This window comes from Suncus etruscus, chromosome 16, assembly GCF_024139225.1.
Source record: "Suncus etruscus isolate mSunEtr1 chromosome 16, mSunEtr1.pri.cur, whole genome shotgun sequence".
NCBI lineage: Eukaryota > Metazoa > Chordata > Mammalia > Eulipotyphla > Soricidae > Suncus > Suncus etruscus.
The window spans coordinates 69,281,860-69,305,502 of record NC_064863.1 but is presented as its reverse complement, the minus strand read 5'-3'; the positions used below and the strand labels follow the sequence as shown (position 1 = coordinate 69,305,502).

At 38.7% G+C, this 23,643-nt stretch overlaps 2 protein-coding genes across 3 annotated transcripts in view; one reads left to right on the top strand and one right to left on the bottom strand.

The window, feature by feature from the left end:
• LOC126032542 (signal recognition particle subunit SRP72-like) overlaps positions 1 to 11,469 on the top strand; it is a 35,825-nt gene extending 24,356 nt beyond the window's left edge. The window contains 4 exon segments of the mRNA XM_049790218.1: positions 9,140 to 9,263; positions 9,266 to 10,875; positions 10,877 to 10,909; positions 10,911 to 11,469. Of these exon segments, the coding sequence (XP_049646175.1) occupies positions 9,140 to 9,263; positions 9,266 to 10,875; positions 10,877 to 10,909; positions 10,911 to 11,225 (2,082 nt within the window). The 3' untranslated portion in view covers positions 11,226 to 11,469.
• CFAP299 (cilia and flagella associated protein 299) overlaps positions 1 to 23,643 on the bottom strand; it is a 569,122-nt gene that overhangs the window by 534,141 nt on the left and 11,338 nt on the right. The gene's annotated exons all lie outside the window — the stretch shown is intronic.

The window sequence follows — 23,643 nt, the reverse complement described above, 5'->3', positions numbered from 1 at the left end:
TGACTTAAATGTCTTTATTCTTCTGTCTGTTTCCCTTTCTGAAAGTACCTAACTGTGCACAAATTCTCATTTCATAAACAAACAAGAATAATATAGTACCTTAATACACTATTTACTATTTATCTTTATTTTAAAATATTTGTTTTATAATTTTGGAAAATATTATGATTTAAAAACATTAATGGTATGTTTTTCACTTTACAATACAAAAGTTTTATTTACTTATTTTGGGGACATAGAGGCTAATATCAGCAACACCTAGACTACTGGTTAAAGTATCAGGACCAGCAATGCAGTACTGCTGGACCCGTTGCACTTAGGATACAATGACTACACCAAAGATGCTCTCTGGCTAATAGGACCAGAAAGCTATGTGATGTTAAAGACAAAAAAAAAATCAAACTTCAGGAGCTGAGTAGGGGTGCAAGTGGTAAGGTGTCTGACTTGCCCACACTAGCCTAAAACTAACCACGGTTCGATCCCTCAGCATCCCATATGGTCTCCCAGTGTCCCATATTGTCCCCCAAGCCAGGAGTGATTTCTGGGCACATAGCCAGGAGTAACCCCTGAGTGTCACCGGGTGTGGCACAAAAAAAAAAATTAAACTTCAAACAGTCAAGGCATGTGTTCCAAATAATTGAGCATCTCTCACAACCCTATAAATTCATTTTTTTAATGAGAAGAATGTTCCTAGTTTATCTGTTATCTATCATTTCTTTCTGCCATCCTTGCCATTACCATTAAGAAATACATAAGCTAGGAAGCAGGTGAGGACAAGAACATCCAGTCTATATGTAAATACAAAAGTATAACTTATTCTGTGGTTTCTACAAACCTCATAAGCAAGTCAATTTGACACTCAATCTAAAGAGATCTTAAGGAAAAAGTAAACAAGTTGATAGATTGACTTGAAATAAATTAAAATTTAAACAAATAAAATAAAATATTTCTAACAAATAAGAAAATAAAGTCACCTTTTTATATTTTATTTAAACACATTGATTACATACATGATTGTGTTTGGGTTTCAGTCATGTAAAGACTACCACCCATCACCAGTGCAACATTCCCATCACCAATGTCCCAAGTCTCCCTCCTCCCCACCCGACCCCTCGCCTGTACTCTAAACAGGCTTTCCATTTCCCTCATACATTCTCATTATTAGAACAGTTCAAAATGTAGTTATTTCTCTAACTAAACTCATCACTTTTTGTGGTGAGCTTCCTGAGGTGAGCTGTAACTTCCAGCTCTTTTCTCTTTCATATCTGAAAATTATTGTTGCAAGAATGTCTTTCATTGTTCTTAAAACCCATAGATGAGTGAGACCATTCTGTGTTTCTCTCTCTCTCTCTCTGACTTATTTCACACAGCATAATAAATTCTGTGTACATCCATGTATAGGAAAATTTCATGACTTCATCTCTCCTGACAGATGCATAATAGTCCATTGTGTATATATCCCACAGTTTCTTTAGCCATTTGTCTGTTGGACGGCATCATGGTTGTTTCCAGAGTCTTGTTATGGTAAATAGTGCTGCAATGAATATAGGTGTAAGGAAGGGGGTTTAGTTTTGTATTTTTGTATTCCTAGGGTATATTCCTAGGAGTGGTATAGCTGGATCATATGGGAGCTCGATTTCCAGTTTTTGGAGGAATCTCCATATCGCTTTCCATAAAGGCTGAACTAGATGGCATTCCCACCAGCAGTGGATAAGAGTTCCTTTCTCTCCACATCCCCAACACTGTTTATTCTCATTCTTTGTGATGTGTGCCATTCTCTGTGGTGTGAGGTGGTACCTCATCATTGTTTTGATTTGCATCTCCCTGATGATTAATGATGTGGAGCATTTTTTCATGTGTCTTTTGGCCATTTGTATTTCCTCTTTGTCAAAGTGTCTGTCCATTTCTTCTCCCCATTATTTTTGATGGGATTAGATGTTTTTTTCTTGTAAATTTCTGTCAGTGCCTTGTATATTTTGGAGATTAGCCCCTTATCTGATGGGTATTGAGTGAATAGTTTCTCCCACTCAGTGGGTGGCTCTTGTATCCTGGGCACTATTTCCTTTGAGGTGCAGAAGCTTCTCAGTTTAATATATTCCCATCTGTTAATCTCTGCTTTCACTTGCTTGGAGAGTGCATCTCCTTGAAGATGCCTGTAGTCCCAATGTCCTGGAGTGTTCTGCCTATGTATTGTTTTATATATCTTATGGTTTCCGGTCTGATATTGAGATCTTTCATCCATTTGGATTTTACCTTTGTACATGATGTTAGCTGGGAGTCTAAGTTCAATTTTTTGCAAGTGGCTAGCCAGTTGTGCCAACACCACTTGTTGAAGAGGCTTTCCCTGCTCCATTTAGGATTTCCTGCTCCTTTATCAAAAATTAGGTGATTGTATGTCTGGGGAACATTTTCTGAGTATTCAAACCTATTCCACTGATCTGAGGGCCTGTCCTTATTCCAATACCATGTTGTTTTGAAAACTATTGCTTTGTAGTAAAGTTTAAAGTTGGGGAAAGTAATTCCTCCCATATTCTTTTTCCCAATGATTGCTTTAGCTATTCTAGGGTGTTTATGGTTCCAAATGAATTTCAAAAGTGCCTGATCCACTTCTTTTAAATATGTCATGGGTATCTTTAGAGCAGTGGTCCGCAAACTATGCCCCGCAGGCCACATATTGTATTTTTATCTGTTTTGTTTCTTCATTGCAAAATAAAGATATATGCAGTGTGCATAAGAATTCGTTCATAAGTTTTGTTTTTACTATAGTCCTACCCTCCAATGCTCTGAGAGACAGTGAACTGGCCCCTTTTAAAAAGTTTGAGGAACCCTGCTTTAGAGAGATCACATTAAATCTGCATAATGCCCTGGGGAGTATTGCCATTTTGATGATGTTAATCCTGCCAATCCATGAGCAGGCTATATGTTTCCATTTCCGCGTGACCTCTCTTATTTCCTGGAGCAGAGTTTTATAGTTTTCTTTGTATAGGTCCTTCACATTTTTAGTCAGGTTGATTCCAAGATATTTGAGTTTGTGTGGCACTATTGTGAATGGGGTTGTTTTCTTAATGTCATTTCTTCCTTATTACTATTGGTGTATAAAAAGGCCATTGTTTTTTGTGTGTTCATTTTGTAGCCTGCCACCTTGCTATATGAGTCTATTATTTCTAGAAGCTTTTTGGTAGAGTCTTTAGGGTTTTCTTTTTTCTTTTTGTTTTTAGGCCACACCCTGTGGTGCTCAGGGGTTAATCTTGGTTGTTTGCTCAGAAATAGCTCCTGGCAGGCATGGGGGACCATTGGGACACCGGGATTCGAACGAACCACCTTTGGTCCTGGATTGGCTGCTTGCAAGGCAAACAACACTGTGCTATCTCTCCGGGCCCATCTTTAGGGTTTTCTAAGTAGAGTATCATGTCATCTGCAAAGAGTGAGAGCTTGACTTTTTCCTTTCCTATCTGTATTCCTTTGATATCTTTTTCTTGCCTAATTGCTATAGCAAGTACTTCCAGTGCTATGCTGAATAGGAGTGGGAGAGAGGACAGCCTTGTCTTGTGCCAGAATTTAGAGGGAAGGCTTTTAGTTTTTCTCCATTGAGGATAATATTTGCCACTAGCTTGTGATAGACGGCCTTAATTAGATTGAGAAAGGTTCCATCCATTCCCATCTTGCTGAGAGTTTTGATCAAGAATGGGTGTTGGACCTTATCAAATGCTTTCTCTGTATCTATTGATATGATCATGTGGTTTTTATTTTTTTTGTTGTTGATGTTGTGTATTATGTTGATAGATTTATGGATGTTAAACCATCCTTGCACTCCTGGGATGAAACCCAATTGATCATAGTGGATGATCTACTTAATGAGGCATTGAATCCTATTTGCCAGAATTTTGTTGAGGATCTTTGCATCTGTATTCATCAGAGTATTGATCTGTAATTTTCTTTTTTCGTAGCATCTCTGTCTGGTTTAGGTAGCAAGGTAATTTTGGCTTCATAAAAGCTATTTGGAAGTGTTTCTGTTTGTTCAATTTTATGAAAGAGTCTTGCCAGGATTGATAGTAGTTCCTCTTGGAAAGTTTGAAAGAATTCATTATTGAATCCATCTGAGCCTGGGCTTTTGTTTTTGGGCAGACTTTTGATTACCGTTTTAATTTCATCAATAGTGATGGGGGTGTTTATATATGCTACATCCTCTTCCTTCAAACGTGGAAGATTATAAGAGTACAAGAATTTATCCATTTCTTCCAGGTTCTCATTTTTAGTGGCATAGAGTTTCTCAAAGTAGTTTCTGATTACCCTTTGAATCTCTGCCATATCATTGGTGATCTCTCCTTTTCATTCCTAATACGAGTTATCAATTTTCTTTCTCTCACTTTCTTTGTTAGTTTTGCCAGTGGTCTATCAATCTTGTTTATTTTTTCAAAGAACCAACTTCTGCTTTCGTTGATCTTTCGGATTGTTTTTTGGGTTTCCACTTCGTTGATTTCTGCTCTCAGCTTTGTTATTTCCTTCTGTCTCCCTATTTTGGGGTCCTTCTGTTGAGCACAGTTCTATTAGTTGTGTCATTAAGCTACTCAGGTAAGCCCCTTCTTCCTTCCTGATGTGTGCTTGCAAAGCTATAAATTTTCCTCTCAGTACTGCTTTTGCTGTGTCCCATAAGTCCTGATAGTTTGTGTCTTCATTGTCATTTGTTCCCAGGAACCTTTTGATTTCCTCCTTGATTTCATCTCGGACCCACTGGTTGTTCAGTATGAGGCTGTTTAATTTCCAGGTGTTAAAGTTTTACTTCTGTGTCCCTTTGGAACTCACAAATAATTTCAGAGCTTTGTGGTCAGTGAAGGTAGCCTGCAAAATTTCTATCCTTTTGATACTATGGAGGTATGTTTTATGTGCCAGCATGTAGTCTATCCTGGAGAATGTCCCATGTACATTGGAAAAGAATGTGTATCCAGGTTTCTTGTAATGGAGTGTCCTATATATATCCACTAGGCCTCTTTCTTCCATTTCTCTCCTCAGGTATAATATATTATTGTTGGGTTTCAGTCTGGTTGACCTAACCAGTGTTGACAAAGCCGTGTTGATGTCCCCCACAATTATTGTGTTGTTATTGATATTATTTTTCAGATTTGTCAACAGTTGTATTAAATATTTTGCTGGCCCCTCATTCGGTGCATATATGTTTAGGAGAGTTATTTCTTCCTGCTCTACATACCCCTTGATTAATATAAAATGTCCATCTTTGTCCCTTACAACCTTCCTGAGTATAAAGTTTGCATTATCTGATATTAGTATGGCCACTCCAGCTTTTTTATGGGTGTTGTTTGCTTGGATAATTTTTCTCCAGCCTTTTATTTTGAGTCTATGTTTGTTTTGACTATTCAGGTGCGCTTCTTGTAGTCAGCAGAAGGTTAGATTAAGTTTTTTGATCCATTTAGCCACTCTGTGTCTCTTAAATGGTGCATTTCATCCATTTTCATTGAGAGAAAGAACTGTCCTGGTATTTAATGTCATCTTTATATCGAAATTTGGTGTGTCTTTTGGGTAGTCTTGTCTTAAATTAGGTCTTTCAGTTTTTCTCTTAAGACTGGTTTTGAGTCTGTAAAGGTTCTGAGCTTTTTTTTGTCTTTGAAACCATGTATTCTTCTGTCAAACCGGAAAGTGAGTTTTGCTGGGTACAGTATTCTAGGTGAAGCATTCATTTCATTCAGTCTTGTCACAATATCCCACCACTACTTTCTGGCATTGAGTGTTTCTGGTGACAGGTCTGCTGTAAATCTCAAGAATGCTCCCTTGAATGTAATTTCCCTTTTTGATCTTGCTGTTTTCAGAATTTTGTCTCTATCTGTGGAATTCATCGTTGTGACTAGGATGTGTCTTGGGGTATTTTTTCTCGGGTCTCTTTTGGTTGGTAATCTTCAAGCATGCAGGATTTTATCACATATATTCCTTAGCTCTGGAAGTTTCTCTTTAATGATGTTCTTAACTGTTGATTCTTCCTGGAAATTTTCTTCCTGGGTCTCTGGGACTCCAATGATTCTTAAGTTGTTTCTGTTGAGCTTATCATAGACTTCTATTTTCATCTGTTCCCATTCTTTGACTAATTTTTCCACTGCCTGTTTATTTGCTTTAAGTTTTTTTTTCCAATCTCTCCCACTGTATAGAATTGTTATGTATCTCATCTTCCACAGCACCAAGTCTATTCTCAGCTTCTGATACCCTGTCCCAGTGCTTATCCATTTTGTCATTCACTTCATTTACTGAGTTTTTCAGGCCTGTTAGTTGACATGTTATTTCAGTTTGGAGTTTTGTGATTTCTGTCTTCACACTTTCTTGGTTCTTATTAGTGTTCTATTCAACTCGATCCATGGTTTCTTGAAGTTCTCTGAGCATCTTCCACATTGCTTGTCTAAAGTTCTTATCTGAGAGGTTGATTAGTTGGTTGGTCATTATCTGGTAATCAGAACTGTCATCTTTATTCTCTATGTCTGATGCTGGCCTGCGTTGTTTTCCCATTGTAACACTTGTATTGTGGGTTTTTCTACATGTTGTGGTGGTATTCATTGGCTATATGATGTAGGCAGCCACACTCTTCTGGCTCCGCCCTTTCTGGATGGGTCGACTTGCCTCCAAGGGAGGAGAGTCCTCCGTGGATGAAGCCTCACACAGGATCAAATCTTAGGCCCGAGCACGCAGCAGAGAAGACAGTTCGGAGAGAAATGCTGGGCTTCCGTGACCCAGCATAGTTCTTAGTGTGATTTTTTTCTTCTTGTTGTGATGGTGTTCTATCCTTGGAAAGAACGCATGGCTGTGTAGTGAAGCGGAGTTTTCTGGAGCCTCATTTCGGCCCATTCCCAAGAGGTTCACGTGACAAGACAGTAGACAGACACACACACAGGCAGCACTCACAATTTTTTACAGTCAGGCTCCACTGGGCAGGTGCAGTTTCCAGTAAGGATATTTAAATCTACTCCATTGTCTAGCATTCCAACCCTAAGTGTCTAAGCAAAGGAAACAAAATAATTATATTTTTTAAAGTATGCAAACCTATATTTACTGCAATTCCATACATAATAACCAATATATAGTAATAGATCTAAATCACAGTGACAGTTGTGCAGTAAAAATTATGTAATATAGACAATAGAATCTTGGTATAACAAAAAAATCAAAAATAATAGAATTCCCAATTAAAATAAATTTTAATTATTTTAATTAGTATGACAAACCTAAGGCTTTTACCAAATAATTGGAGTTAACAGTTTTAGGGAACAGCACTTGTAAGCATTCAAGTAACCCTGTGTGATGGAAAAATGTTTTTCCTTTGGTGGTCAGTGTAATGAGGTAATGATGAAACCAAAAAAACTACATTTATATTGTATCTCATAATTCAATATTAATTTTTTAAAAAAAGAGAATTATGAGAGGCATAGGGAGCTCACCCCCCAAAAAATATTCTGAAGCTGCCCAGTGAGTAATTGAGTAAAATCTGGCTGTGGGGGTCACCAAGCAGTAAGCTGAACCCTCTGGCCTGCGGAGGCTCCACCCTGCTGTGCCTTTGATCACTCTGAGGACTTCAAAGGAAATCTTTGCTGTGCCTGTCTGTGTTTCTTGAATACCTGAAGCTCTCCTTAGAGGCCTAGGGAGCGCACCCCCCAAAAAAACTGCATTCTGAAGCTGTCCAGTGAGTGAGTGAGTAAAGTCTGGCTGTGTGGGTCGCCAAGCAGTAAGCTGAGCCCTCTGGCCTGTGGAGGCTCTGCCCTGCTGTGCCTTTGAGCACTCTGAGGACTTCAAGGGAAATATTTGCTGTGCCATCTGTGTTTTTTGAATACCTGAAGCTCCTCTCAGAGACCTAGGGAGTGCACACCCAAAACAATGTCATCTAGAGGCAGCAGCAGAGCACAGTCACAATGCAAAATGTTGGGGCCTCACACTCTTTCTAACCAATGAACCCCACCACAACATGCAGGAAAAACCACACTACAAGTGTGACAATGGGGAAACCTTGCAGGCAAACACCATGCACAGAGAATGAAGACGATAGCTCGGATGACCTAAAAAATTCCAACTATCTGGTTAACTTCTCGAATAAGGAATTTAGAATAGAAATATGGAAGATGTTTGTAGAACTCAAAGAAAGAATAGATCTATTTCAAAGGAACACAAGGACACAAATCATAAAACTCCAAACTGAAATAACAGATATGAAAAACATGGTAGCTCAACCGAAAAACTCAGTGGATGGCCGCTCAAGCAGGGTAACAGCAGATGAGGACAGAATCGGTGGACTGGAAGATGAGATGCAGAAAAACTCAACACACCAGAAGAAATTGGAAAAGAACCATAAGAGAAACGATCAGCAATGGAAAAAGCACTCAAGGAATGTGAAAAAATGAAAATAGAAGTCTTTGATAAACTCAGCAGAAACAACATAAGAATCATTGGAGACTCAGAGGCCCAGGTAAGAGATCTCCAGGAAGAATCAACTGTCAAAGACATCATCAAAGAGATACTCCCAGAGTTAAAAACTACATGCAATCAAATCCTGCATGCCCAAAGAGGACCAGCTAAAAGCGACCCAAAGAAAAATACCCCAAGACACATCCTCATTACAATGACAAATCCCGCAGATAGAGAAAGAATACTGAAAGCAGCAAGATCAAAAAGGAAAATTACATTCAAAGGAGCATCCCTAAGACTTACAGCAGACATATCACAAGAAACTCTCCAGGCCAGAAGACAGTGGTGGGATATTGGGAAAAGACTGAATGAAATGAATGCCTCACCGAGAATACTGCACCCAGCCTGACTCACGTTCAGGTTTGAAAAAAGGATACATAGTTTCAAGGATAAACAATAGCTCAAAAACTTCACAGATGAAAAACCAGCCTTAAAGGGAAAACTGACAGGTCTACTTTAAGACAAAAGATACCAACAAAGACAGCAAACTTATCTACAAAGATGACATTAAATCCTATGATAATCATCTCCCTCAATGTCAATGGACTAAATTCACCAACTAAAAGACACAGAGTGGCAAAATGGGTCAAAAAGATGAATCCAACCTTCTGCTGCCTACAAGAAACACACCTGAATAGTCAGAACAAATATAGACTCAAAATCCAAGGCTGGAGGAAAATCATGCAAGCAAACAACACCCTTAAGAAAGCTGGGGTGGCGGCCGGGCCCGCCGGAGCCTCCTCCAAGATGGCGAGTGGTGGCAGCGGGGGGGGGGGGGGGTGTCTCGGTCCCTATGCTCTGGGCTAAAGTGAACGTTATGGCCAGAACGGTGACTTCACATACGCCCTCAATACCATCAATAAGATATTGCAGATCAACAAAGATGACGTAACTGCCCTCCACTGTAAAGTAGTTTGCCTTATTCAGAATGGAGGTTTCAAGGAAGCCTTGAACGTCATTAATACTCACACCAAAGTGTTAGCCAATAACTCACTTTCTTTTGAGAAGGCCTATTGTGAGTACAGGCTGAACAGAATTGAAAATGCCTTGAAGACAATAGAGAGTGCCCACCAGCAGACAGACAAACTAAAGGAGCTTTATGGACAAGTGTTATATCGATTAGAGCACTATGATGAATGCCTAGCTGTCTATAGAAATCTTGTCCGAAACTCCCAAGATGATTATGATGAAGAGAGAAAAACAAACCTTTCAGTGGTTTATGCAGCCCAAAGCAATTGGGAAAAAGTGGTTCCAGAGAACTTGGGTCTTCAAGAAGGCACACATGAACTGTGCTACAATACTGCATGTGCACTCATAGGACAAGGCCAGCTGAACCAAGCAATGAAAATCCTACAAAAAGCTGAAGATCTTTGTCGCCGTTCATTATCAGAAGACTCTGATGGGACTGAAGATGACCCCCAGGCAGAACTAGCCATCATTCATGGGCAGATGGCCTACATTCTGCAGCTTCAAGGTTGTACTGAGGAGGCTTTGCAATTGTACAATCAAATAATAAAGCTGAAGCCAACAGATATAGGATTGCTCGCTGTGATTGCAAACAACATCATTACCATAAACAAGGACCAAAATGTCTTTGATTCCAAGAAGAAGGTGAAATTAACCAATGTGGAAGGAGTAGAGTATAAGCTTTCCAAGAAACAGCTACAGGCTATAGAATTTAACAAAGCCTTACTTGCAATGTACACTAATCAGGCAGATCAGTGTTGCAAAATATCCGGTAGTTTACAGTCACAAAGTCCTGAGCACCTCCTGCCTGTTTTAATCCAAGCTGCCCAACTCTGCTGTGAAAAACAGCACTCAAAAGCAATAGAATTTCTTCAAGAATTTTCAGATCAGCACCCAGAAAATGCTGCTGAAATTAAACTGACCATGGCACAGTTGAAAATTTCTCAAGGTAATATTTCCAAAGCATGTCTAATATTAAGAAGCATAGAAGAGTTAAAGCATAAACCAGGCATGGTGTCTGCACTAGTGACCATGTATAGCCATGAAGAAGATATTGATAGTGCCATAGAAGTCTTCACACAAGCTATCCAGTGGTATCAAAACCATCAGCCCAAATCTCCGGCTCATTTGTCTTTGATAAGAGAAGCTGCAAATTTCAAACTCAAATATGGGTGGAAAAAGGAGGCAATTAGTGATCTTGAACAGCTATGGAAACAAAACCCAAAAGATATTCACACTCTGGCACAGCTTATTTCCGCTTACTTACTTGTAGATCCTGAGAAAGCAAAATCTCTTAGTAAACATTTGCCCTCGTCAGATAGTATGTCTCTGAAAGTTGATGTTGAGGCGCTTGAAAATTCTCCTGGTGCTACATATATTTGGAAGAAAGGTGGAAAAGTTGCTGGAGATAGTCAACCAAAGGAACAAGGGCAGGGAGATTTGAAAAAGAAGAAAAAGAAAAAAAAAAGGCAAACTGCCCAAGAACTATGACCCCCAAAGTGACCCCAGATCCAGAAAGATGGTTGCCAATGCGAGAGTGATACTACTACCGAGGAAGGAAGAAGGGTAAAAAGAAGGATCAGATTGGAAAAGGGACCCAGGGAGCCACTGCAGGTGCTTCATCTGAACTGGATGCAAGTAAAACTCTGAGCAGCCCACCCACCTCCCCCTGACCTGGTAATACTGCAGCACCATCTGCATCTACAAGTAATATTATACCCCCACGACATCAGAAGGCAGCAGGTGCTCCAGCAACAAAAAAGAAACAGCAGCAGAAAAAGAAGAAAGGTGGGAAAGGTGGTTGGTGATTAGGACACTTCTTGCAGGCTGTTTTGAAACTACTCAGTGAAGCTAGCAACATAATAAAGGTAATAGCAAGAAGCACAGAACTGCTCCTTTCTCTTTCATGTCCACATTTTCATCTGATGATTTTCTTGTGCTTCAAAATAGGAAAATGTCTTCAAACTGCCTAAGTCAGATTTGACCTATTTGTACCACCCAGCTTAAAAGATGACAGGGACTCACAATTTCACAATAATTGGCATTTATCCACCTTGGTATGTGTTGTGTCCTTTCTCTTTGTGTGATGTTATTTGTTTTTTTTTTTTCAGTTTTCCAAACATGGCATGTTATCTGTGGTTTGCTAGAATTCAAACAGAAACTATTTGGACTAGAGTCTTAAGATACTTGTCCTGTCAAGCCACATTTGATAAAATCATGTTTTAGGAGACTCAGAGTAAATCTTTTGAGCATTCCAATATCTGCTTATAAATATTATGTGACAAAAAATACTTTATTAATACACTGGTGTTCTTTATTAAATGAGTAGTCAAAGGAAAATTAAATGTCAGTTCATTTGTCACAAATTCTCATGTAACACTAGTAGTTGATTTTTTTCAGATATATAGTGTATGTGCATATCTATGTATATATACACCCAGTATATGTGTGTGACTATACACACATATAACTGGATTCCTTTATACCCACAGCTGTATCTTTTTCAAATTATGAAAACATACTGATATTTGGCACCATTAAAAAAATCAAAGGAAAATCCAAAAAAAAAGAAAGAAAGAAAGCTGGGGTGGCCATATTAATATCTGATGACACCAACTTTTTACTCAGAAGAGTTATAAGGGACAAAGACGAACACTATGTACTAATCAAGGGATATTATGTGAACTACAAAGGTACACAGAAGAAAAACTTTAACAATTGGTAATTAAACAGCCTGCTACTGAACAACCAGTGGGTCTGAGATAAAATCAAAGAGGAAATTAAAACATTCCTGAAAACAAATGATAATAAAGACACAAACTGCCAGAATCTATGGGACACAGCAAAAGCAGTACTGAGAGGAAAATGTATAGCTTTACAAGCACACATCAGGAAGGAAGAAGGGGCATATCTGAATAACTTAATGATGCAGCTCATGAAATTAGAAAATGACCAACAAAAGGAACCAAAAAATAGGGAGACAGAAGGAAATAACAAAGCTGAAAGCAAAAATCAATGAAGTGGAAAACCAAAAAACAATCTGAAAGATCAATGAAAGTAGAAGTTGGTTCTTTGAAAAAATAAGCAAGATTGATAGACCATTGGCAAAACTCACAAAGAAAGAGAGAGAAACCTGATAACCCGTATTAGAAATAAAAGGGGGGAGATCACGACAGATATTGCATATATCCAAAGGGTAATCAGAGTCTTCTTTGATAAACTATGCTACTAAACATGAGAACCTAGAAGAAATGTATACATTCTTGGACACTTATAACCTTCCAGAGTTAAGTAAGGAAGATGTAGCATATCTAAACACACCCATCACTACTAAGCAAATTGAAACTGTAATCAAACATCTGCCCTAAAAGAAAAGCCAAAGCTCAGATGGATTTACTAATAAATTCTTTCAAATCTTTCAAGAGGAGCTACTACCAATCCTAGCCAGGCTCTTCCATTAAATTGAAAAAACGGGAACACTCCCAAACAGCTTTTATGAAGCCAACATCACCTTGGTACCAAATCCAGACAGAGATGCTGCCAAAAAAGAAAATTACAGACCAAAATCCCTGATGAATGCAGATGCAAATACCTTCAACAAAATCCTGCAAATAGGATCCAATGCATCATCAAGAAGATCATACACTACAACCAAGTAGGTTTCATCCCAGGAATGCAAGGATGATTTAACATACATAAATCTATCAACATCATACACATCATCAACAACAACAAAAAAAATAAAAATCACATAATCATATAAATAGAGACAGAGAAAGCATTCGATAAGGTCCAACACTCATTCTTGATCAAAACTCTCAGCAAGATGGGAATAGAAGGAGCCTTTCTCAATCTAATTAAAGCCATCTACCACAAGTCAATGGCAAATATTATCCTCAATGGAGAAAAAATAAAAGCCTTTCCTCTAAATTCTGGTACAGGACAAGGCTGTCCACTCTCACCACTCCTCTTCAACATGGTCTTGCTTGCTATAGCAATCAGGCAAGAAAAAAATATCAAAGGAATCCAGATAGGAAAGGAAGAAGTCAAGCTCTCACTGTTTGCAGATGATATGATATTCTACTTAGAAAACCCTAAAGACTCTAACAAAAAGCTTCTAAAAACAATAGACTCATATAGCAAGGTGGCAGGCTACAAAATTAACACACAGAAATCAATGGCCTTTTTATGCACCAATAATGATGGGGAAGAGATGGACGTCAAGAAGGCAATCGCATTCACATTAGTGCCACAGAAACTTAAATAACTTGGAGTCAACTTGACCAAAGACATAAAGTACCTATACAAAGAAAACTACAAAGCTCTGCTCCAAGAAATAGGAGAGGCCACATGGAAATGAAAACACATACCCTGCTCAAGGATTGGCAGCATTATCATTAAAATGGCAATACTCCCCAAAGCATTATACAGATTTAATGCAATCACTCTAAAAATACCCATGACATTCTTCAAAGAAGTGGATCAAACACTTATGAAGTTCATCTGGAACAATAAACATCCTCGAATAGCTAAAGCACTTCTAGGGAAAAGGAAAATAGGAGGCATAACTTTTCCCAACTTTAAACTGTACTACAAAGCAATAGTTATTAAAATAGCATGGTATTGGAATAAAGACAGACCCTCAGAGCAGTGAAATAGGCTTGAGTTCTCAGACAATGTTCCCCAGACATACAATCACCTAAGTGGAGCAAGGAAAACCTCTTCAACAAGTGATGCTGGCAGAACTTGCAAAAAAGCTAACATAGACTCCCAGTTAACATCATGTATGAAGGTAAAATCCAAATGGATTAAAGACCTTGATATCAGACCTGATACCATAAGGTATATAGAACAAAAGATAGGTAAAACACTCCATGACACTGAGACTAAAGGCATCTTCAAGGAGGAAACTGCACTTTTTAAACAAGTGGAAGCAGAGATAAACAGATAGGAATACATTAAGCAGAGAAGTTTTTGCACCTCAAAATAAATAGTGCCCAGGATACAAGAGCCACTCAACATGTGGGAGAAACTATTCACCCAATACCCATCAGATAAAGGGCTAATATCCAAAATATACAGGCACTGACAGAACTTTACAAGAATAAAACATCTGATCCCATAAAAAAAAATGGGGAAAGAAATGAACAGACAATTTGATAAAAAAAAAAGAAATACAAATGGCCACAAGGTACATAAAAAAATGCTCCTCATCACTAATCATCAGGGAGATGCAAATCAAAACATTGATGAGATACCATCTCACACCACAGAGATTGGCACACATCACAAAGAATGAGAACAATCACTGCTGGCGGGGATGTGGAGAGAAAGGAACTCATCCATTGCTGGTGGGAATGCCGTCTAGTTCAACCTCTATGGAAAGCGATATGGATATTCCTCCAAAAACTGGAAATTGAGCTCCCATTCAACCCAACTATTCCACTCCTAGGGATATACCCTAAGAACTAGAATACAACCCAAAAACCCCTTCCTCACATCTATATTTATTGTAGCACTATTTACAAGAGCCAGGTTCTGGAAATAACCAAGATGCCCTTCAACAGAGGAATGGCTAGAGAAACTGTGGTACATTTACACAATGAAATATTATGCAGCCATCAGGAGAGATGAAGTCATGAAATTTTCTTATACATGGTTGTACATGGAATCTATCATGCTGAGTGAAATAAGTCAGAGGGATAGATAGACACAGAATAGTCTCACTCATCTATGGGTTTTAAGAAAAATAAAAGTCATTTTTGCAACAATCCTCAGAGACAATGAGAGGTGGGGTGGAACTTCCATCTCACTTCATGAAGCTCACCACAAAGAGTGGTGAGTGCAGTTATAGAAAAAGCTACACAGAGAACTACCATAATCATGTGAATGAATGAGGGAACTGGAAAGCCAGATTGGAGTACAGGTGGGTTGGGGTGGGATGGAGGAATATTTGGGTATGTTGCACTGGTGAAGGAGGGTATTCTTTACATGACTGAAACCTAATCAAAATTATATTTTTAATCAAGATGTTTAAATAAAGAAAAATATTTAAAAACTAAATAAAAAGAGAATTATGCTAATAGCAAGGGCAATAACATCAAATCTGAATAAATGGTACTATATCAAACTGATGAGTTTCTGTATGGCAAAAGAAATACAGGCTAAAATTACAAGATAACTAATGAAATGGGAGGTTTTTTTATCACCAAACATATCAGATAAAGTTTGATATTTAGGATATGCAAAGTACTGACAAAGATTAGCTCCACAAAACCAAAAAAAATTGACCAAAAATTGGGGAGAGGAAAAAAAAACATACTTCTCTGAGGAAGACCAAATGATGGCCAACAGATACATGAAAAAATACTCATCATTGCTTATCATTAGGAAAATTCAAATCAAAACAACCACAAGATATCATCTTATATCAGGGAAGATAGAACATATCAAAAATAATGGAAACAATCTGCATTGATGGAGATGTGGTGAGAAAGAAGCTCTCCTCCATTACTGGTGGGAATGCTGCCTGGTCCAACTTCTATGGAAACAGTATGTAGGACTCTCAATAAACTAAAAATTGAGCTACCATATGACACAGCAATCCCAATTTTGAGTATATATCCCCAGGATAGAAAAATATTCAGCGGGGCCGGAGAGATAGCATGGAGGTAAGGCGTTTGCCTCTCATGCAAAAGGTCATCGGTTCAAATCCCAGCGTCCCATATGGTCCCCCGTGCTCGCCAGGAGCGACTTCTGAGCATGGAGCCAGGAGTAACTCCGGAGCACTGCCGGGTGAGACCCAAAAAAAAAAAAAAAAAAGAAAAATATTCAAAAGGATTTATGCACACCAATCTTCACTACAGCACTCAATACAATATCTAAGACTTGGAATCAACCTACATGTCTAAAAACAAGCAATCATGACGATGAGGTATACTTACAATGGAATACTACATAGCTGTAACAAATTATGCAATTTGCAGCAACATCGAACTGAAAAGTATTATATAAAATTAAGTAAGCGAAAAGAAAGAGGATAAATACAGAATGATATCATTAATATTTGGTATTTATAAGAATTGCATGAAGAAATGCAATGGTTAGATGGGAATTGTTTCAAACATATTTGGCCCCAGAGTATATAGCAAGTAAAAAGAAAAAAAAAACTGAAGGGAGAAGGAGGAGAAACACAAAATGAAAGGATAGGAGCTAGGGGCCAAGTGTTCTCCAGTGCAATAGTGGGAAAAAAAAAAAAAAGAAAAACCCTAAATATTTAAGCCAAAGTCAACAACAATGGAACCAAGAGACACAAATTCTAACCATCTAAACATTAAATGGACCTGTTATACTGGCAGGCTTGGGGGAAAAGTGGTTGTTGGGATACATTCTGGGAACATCGTGGAGGAAGATATAGATTAGTGGTGGGATTGGCCCTAATATATTTTATGTCTGAAACTCAAATATAAAGGACATTGTAAACCAGAATTTTTTCAATAAAATTAAATTAAGTTAAAAAATAAAAACATTTCTTCCTCAAAGAAGAAATACAAATGGCCAAAAGGCACATGAAAAAAAGGATCCATATCACTAATCATCAGGGAGATGCGAATTAAAGCAACAATGAGGTACCATCTCATGCCACAGAGACTGTCACATCTCTCTCTCTCTCTCTCTCACACACACACACACACATACACACACAAACACACACACACATAAAACAATCAGTAAAGGAGGGTATGTGGGAAGAACAGAACTCTTAGTTACTGCTGGTGAGAATGACATCTTAGCTCAGCCTTTCTGGAAAACAATATGGAGATTTCTGAAAACAAAACAAAAACTGGAAATTGAATTGCCATATGATCCAGCATACTACTCCTAGGGATATACACAAAATCAAAAATGTTCTCTGGTTCATTAAAGCCCTACTTACAATATCTAGAATCTGGACACAATCCAGATGCCCAACAAGAGATGAGGAACTAAAGAAACTGTGGTACACAATAGAATATTATGCAGTTGTCAGAAAAAAATGAAGTCATGAAATTTTCTTATACATGGATAGACATGGAAAATATTATGCTAAGTGAAATCAGTCAGAGGGAGAGAGATAGACACAGAATAGTCTCACTTATCTATGGGATTTAAGAGAAATAAAAGACAGTATTGTAAAGATACCCAAAGACAATAGAGATGAAGGCCAGCTCATAATATGAAGCTTACCACACAGAGTGGTGAATGCAGTTAGAAATAACTGTCATGATAACAATGGTAGTGAGCAAGAGAAATAGAATGCCTGACTCAAAGACAGGCAGTGGGTGGGGGAGGAGGAAGATTGGTGGCATTGGTGGCAGGAAGGTTGCACTGGTAAAGGGGGATTGTACTTTTTATGATTGAAACTGAATTACAAATATGTTCATTGTAATCATGATGCTTAAATATAGTATTATAGCTACAAACATTTAAAAACCAAAATTAATTCTGAGGCCAGAGCAATAACACAGCAGTAGAGCTTTTGCCTTGTACACGGCTGCCCAGGATAGATCTGGGTTTGATCCCCAGTGTCCCATATGGTCCCCCAAACCAGAAGCAATTTTTGGCCACACCCATTTAATGCTCGGGGTTTACTCCTGGCTAAGCACTCAGAAATTTCCCCTGGCTTGGGGAGACCATATGGGACGCTGGGGGATCGAACCGTGGTCCTTCCTTGGCTAGCACTTGCAAGGCAGATACCTTATCTCTAGCGTCACCTCACTGGCCCCAAGGAGCAATTTTTGAGTGCATAGCCAGGAGTAAACCCTGAACATCACTGGGTGTGCCCCAAAAACTAATAATAATAATAATAATAATAGTATAGTAATAATAAATACACATTTAAATTCAAAGCAAGAATTTAAAAAGACTAGAATATGTCTCACTGATAGAGCAATTTGACTTACATATGTAAAATCCTGGGTTCAAATAAATAAATATACAAAAGAATGGGAAAGAATAAACATAAAGGAAGTAAGAAAAGACCAAACAATAAATATGTAACAGCTACTGTAAATTATAAATATACACATATAAGAAATAGATGGCCCCAACATAGCCATTAAAGGCCATATTTGAAGACTGACTCTGAATGGCAAAATTCAAATTCACACTTAACATAAGATCAAAAATATTGCTGTGATTAAATAGAAGGTGATGGAATATGTTATAAACTCAGGTGATAAACACAAGCTGATAGACACTTTTTCCTAGAACAGTCCCTATCCAGTGACCAAACAAAGTTTGGAGTACTAGGATGTGACCATTTCACCAAATGTGGGTTCCTCTGCTCAGAAGTTCTCCTTGTGCCAGCAAAGTCTCTGAAACTTTGGAAACAAGGTTCTATATGTTCTTAAGTCCCAAATACCTATTTTTTGTTCCTTTCAATATTGTTATGCCTGTATACTATAACTTATCCTCTATATCATTCATTCACATGAACTGTCAGTTATAACCAAGTCCAGGAGTTCTCAAGCTTTCTAAACTCACAGATTGTGTAGCAGTAGTTGAAGAACACTCTCCAAATAACATAAATACCACTTATAAAAACTATTTTACAGTTTCCATGCTTTGAGAATCTGTTCTAATGCGAGGAAATATTTTTCAGAAATTCCTAAAGATATATCTAGGAGTCTCATGTGAAGATGAAAGTCCATCTGTCTAGTTACTATTCCCATTTCAAAGTTTCATCTATTCATTCCATCTATCAATGTTTCAAATATTGTGCTTTATTAAACTATTCATGATCTCTGTATTCCTGAAGGGAACTTATTTACTTTATAAAAGATAAGATTACTCTAAGAAGCTAATTATGTAACAAGCTAATCCAGGAGAACATACAATCTATGAAATGACTGAATTTCAATTACAAACTAGAACCACCCAAAACCAATTTGTATCACAGTCACAGTCGTTATCAATCTATCAAGTAGCTATAATAAAAAAAAAAAACTTTTTAGGACAAATGGAAATTTTCTGGAGCTAATTATAGAGGCCACCACAGTAAATACCATGGTTAGCCCCCAAAGGAAAGAACGCTCTGTCTTAAAAGGTTTAAAAACTAATTTACCTACACCCTCTTCTTCCAGTTTCTATCCTTTCTTTAGAGTCTTTGTCTGTGGCTATTATGTCCATATGAGATGAATTCCAGTTGAAGTTAGATAAAACATGTTATCTAGTGATAGTGTACAAATATGATTTTAAAACAAAGATTAAAGGAGCTAAGAGAATGCAGAACCAATACACCACAACCAAGACCAGTTAATGTGAAAAATAAGTATCGTCAAGCTGACACAGATTTTGGGGTGACGTGGTGGGAATACAAATTAATGCAAAGGGAAAAAAATGATTTGTACTAAAGGGTGATTGTCACAGAAAGAAAGTAAACATCTTCAGAGCTCAGCAGGTCTTCAGAGCCCTTCTTTGGTTAGTTCCTTATTGTTTTAAGACTGTAATCATGGTGCTTAAATAAACATTTTATATTAAAAATAAATAAAGTGGGAGCTTCTTGCTGCTAAAAAAAAAGTAGAATCCAACCATTCCTTGCAAAAGAGTCAATTTAGTAGTAATGTATTAAGAACTTTTAATGTTCTTTTGTACTTGTTTTTTCATTGATGTAAAATTCACACATCATAAAATTAAAAACTTCTAAGAATTATAATTTGATGGTTTTTAGTTATAAAACCACTGGGTTTTAGTATAACCACACCAAAACCAATACCGAATTCTAGAACACATTTTCTCCCCTCAATAAAGTGAATATCAATTATCAGTTGCTTTCCACTGACCCTTGTTGCAAACTCTGACAGACTTAAACCTTTGTTATTTTGGGAATGTGGAGCCTGGGTCACATCTGAAGGTGCTCAGGGCTTACTCCTGACTGTGCTCAGAATCACCCCAGGGGACCATATGGAGTGCTGAGGATTAAAGACTTGTCAATTGGGCCGGAGAGATAACACAGTTTGTCTTGCAAGCAGCCGATCCAGGACCAAAGGTGATTGGTTCTAATCCCGGTGTCCCATATGGTCCCCGTGCCTGCCAGGAGCTATTTCTGAGCAGACAGCCAGGAGTAACCCCTGAGCAATGCTGGGTGTGGCCCAAAAATCAAAAACAAAACAAAACAAACAAACAAAAAAACTTGTCAATCATATGCATAAGAGCCCAGCCTATTGCATTTTATTTCCAGTTCCCAAATTTAAATCTTTCTACCATTAGGGATGTAACTATTTTCTATATTTTATAGAAAGAATTTTATAAACATTTATATATTTCATATAAATAAAACATTAACATTTAGATAAATTTTATATGACATCATTTTATATAAACAAAACTGTATAACAACTAATTCTGTGTTTATGGTTTCTTTCGTTGATCCAGTGATTTTCAAGATGTATTCATTCCATACCATATTAGCACTTTATTTCTTTTAATGATTGAATAATTTCTTTGTATTTATATAGCACTTTTTTCCATTGTTCAGTTGACGGATGTTTTATTTGTTCCCTATTTTACGCTTCAATGAATAATATTGCTATTATTATAGGTGTATGAAATTTTAAGTGGCACTATCTTTTCAATTACCTTGGGACTATATTTAGAAATCAAATTTCTGAGTTCTTGGGGCTGGAGCAATAGAACAACAATAGGACATTTATCTTACAAGTGGCTGATCTGGGTTTTACCCCCAGTATCCTATAAGGTCCCCCAAGCCTGCCAGGAGCAATTTCTGAGAGCAGAACCAGAAATAACTCCTGAGTGCCTCTGGGTGTAACCCAAAAGCAGGAAGGAAGGAAGGAAGGAAGGAAGGAAGGAAGGAAGGAAGGAAGGAAGGAAGGAAGGAAGGAAGGAAGGAAGGAAGGAAGGAAGGAAGGAAGGAAGGAAGGAAGGAAGGAAGGAAGGAAGGAAGGAAGGAAGGAAGGAAGGAAGGAAGGAAGGAAGGGAGGGAGGGAGGGAGGGAGGAAGGGAGGGAGGGAGGAAGAGAGGAAGGATGGGAGGGAGGAAGGAAGGATGGGAGGGAGGGAGGAAGGAAGGAAAGAAGAAAGGAAGGAAGAAAGGAAGGAAGGAAGGAAGGAAGGAAGGAAGGAAGGAAGGAAGGAAGGAAGGAAGGAAGGAAGGAAGGATGGGAGGAAGGATGGGAGGGAGGATGGGAGGAAGGAAGGAAGGAAGGAAGGAAGGAAGGAAGGAAGGAAGGAAGGAAGGAAGGAAGGAAAGATGGGAGGAAGGATGGGAGGGAGGAAGGAAGGATGGGAGGGAGGGAGGAAGGAAGGAAAGAAGGAAGGAAGGAAGGAAGGAAGGAACGAAGGAAGGGAGGGAGGGAGGGAGGGAGGAAGGGAGGGAGAAAGGAAGAGAGGAAGGATGGGAGGGAGGAAGGAAGGATGGGAGGGAGGGAGGAAGGAAGGAAAGAAGGAAGGAAGGAAGGAAGGAAGGAAGGAAGGAAGGATGGGAGGAAGGATGGGAGGGAGGATGGGAGGAAGGAAGGAAGGAAGGAAGGAAGGAAGGAAGGAAGGAAAGATGGGAGGAAGGATGGGAGGGAGGAAGGAAGGATGGGAGGGAGGGAGGAAGGAAGGAAAGAAGGAAGGAAGGAAGGAAGGAAGGAAGGAAGGAAGGAAGGGAGGGAGGGAGGGAGGGAGAGAGGAAGGGAGGGAGGGAGGAAGGAAGGAAGAAAGGAAGGAAGGAAGGAAGGGAGGAAGGAAGGAAGAAAGGAAGGAAGGAAGGAAGGAAGGGAGGAAGGAAGAAAGGGAGGGAGGGAGGGAGGAAGGAAGGAAGAAAGGAAGGAAGGAAGGAAGGAAGGAAGGAAGAAAGGAAGGGAGGGAGGGAGGGAGGAAGGGAGGGAGGAAGGGAAGAAGGGAGGGAGGGAGGGAGGAAGGGAGGGAGGGAGGAAGAGAGGGAGGGAGGGAGGGAGGGAAGAAGGGAGGGAGGGAGGAAGGGAGGGAGGAAGGGAGGGAGAAAGAGAAAAAGGAAGGAAGGGAGAAAGGAAGGGAGGGAGGAAGGAAGGAAGGGAGGAGGAAAGGGAGGGAAGAAAGGAGGTAGGGAAGGAGGAAGGGAGGGAATTTCTGAGTATGTTTAGCTTTTAGAAAAACTATAAAATTATATTTTATTTTATATTCCTACCATTAATATTATTTTCTGATTTAATTTACTTAGCCCTCAGTTACCTTGAGGGTAAGGACTTCATATTTTCTTTATTAAATCTCATCACCTATCATAGTGCTTAATATATAGGATTACTCATGAGGGTTTGTTTTATTTGTTTCTTTCTTTTTGGGCCACACCTAGTGACTCTCAGGGGTTACTCTTGGCTTTGTGCTCAGAAATCGCTCCTGGCTTGGGGGACCATATGGGACACTGGGGGATAGAACCTCGGTCTATCCTAGGTTAGCACATGCAAAGCATACGTCTTACCGCTTGCACCACTACTCCAGCCCCAATTACTCCTGAGTTTTTATGAAATAAATGGGTGAAATAAAAGCCTAAAATTATGTTTAATATATGCCTTCTTCTACTAATAAATCCCCATTATCAAAATACCTTCCCCCCAATATTTTCAATTTTCATCTCTTTAGACTCTGTCCTTTATAAAATTATCCTAAGAAAATAACACTCTTTCATTGCATTCCTTGAAGTTAATACCTTGATTTCTAGCCCAGACAATTGTAGTGTTCTTATGGCTGCTCATATGTACAGTTGAGAAACTTAAGGTCGATAAGCTTATAGTTGAATCAAATGTTTTCAAGCTGGTAGTAATAGACAGATAATGAGATGTTCTTGTGTATTTCCAGTGATGCTCCTGCAAATACGACATGGGAGCTATACGGCTCTAGGTCTCCCTCTGCTGGGCCTACTTCCAATAACACTACAACAGACCGGACAGTGAAGGCTGCAAAGTGTTTACCGAGTGAGACAGAAACAACATATGGGACCCATCCCATTACAAAGACAGCCAATGAAGATCTGCAGATGAAAGGACCTTCAAATTCTAGCAGCTCTGGAAGGGGATTAGTCTCCCGTGACTGGCATTAATTAGCCTGATGATTTCCAGCTCTGACCAGTTAAAGACACTACTGCATAGAATAAATACCCACTTTGATCCTTAAACACAAACTGGACATGTATATGAATGGAAATTACACTTTAAATGTAACCAACTCCTCTCTCTCGAAAGGAAACATTACATTTCTTTTTTTTTTT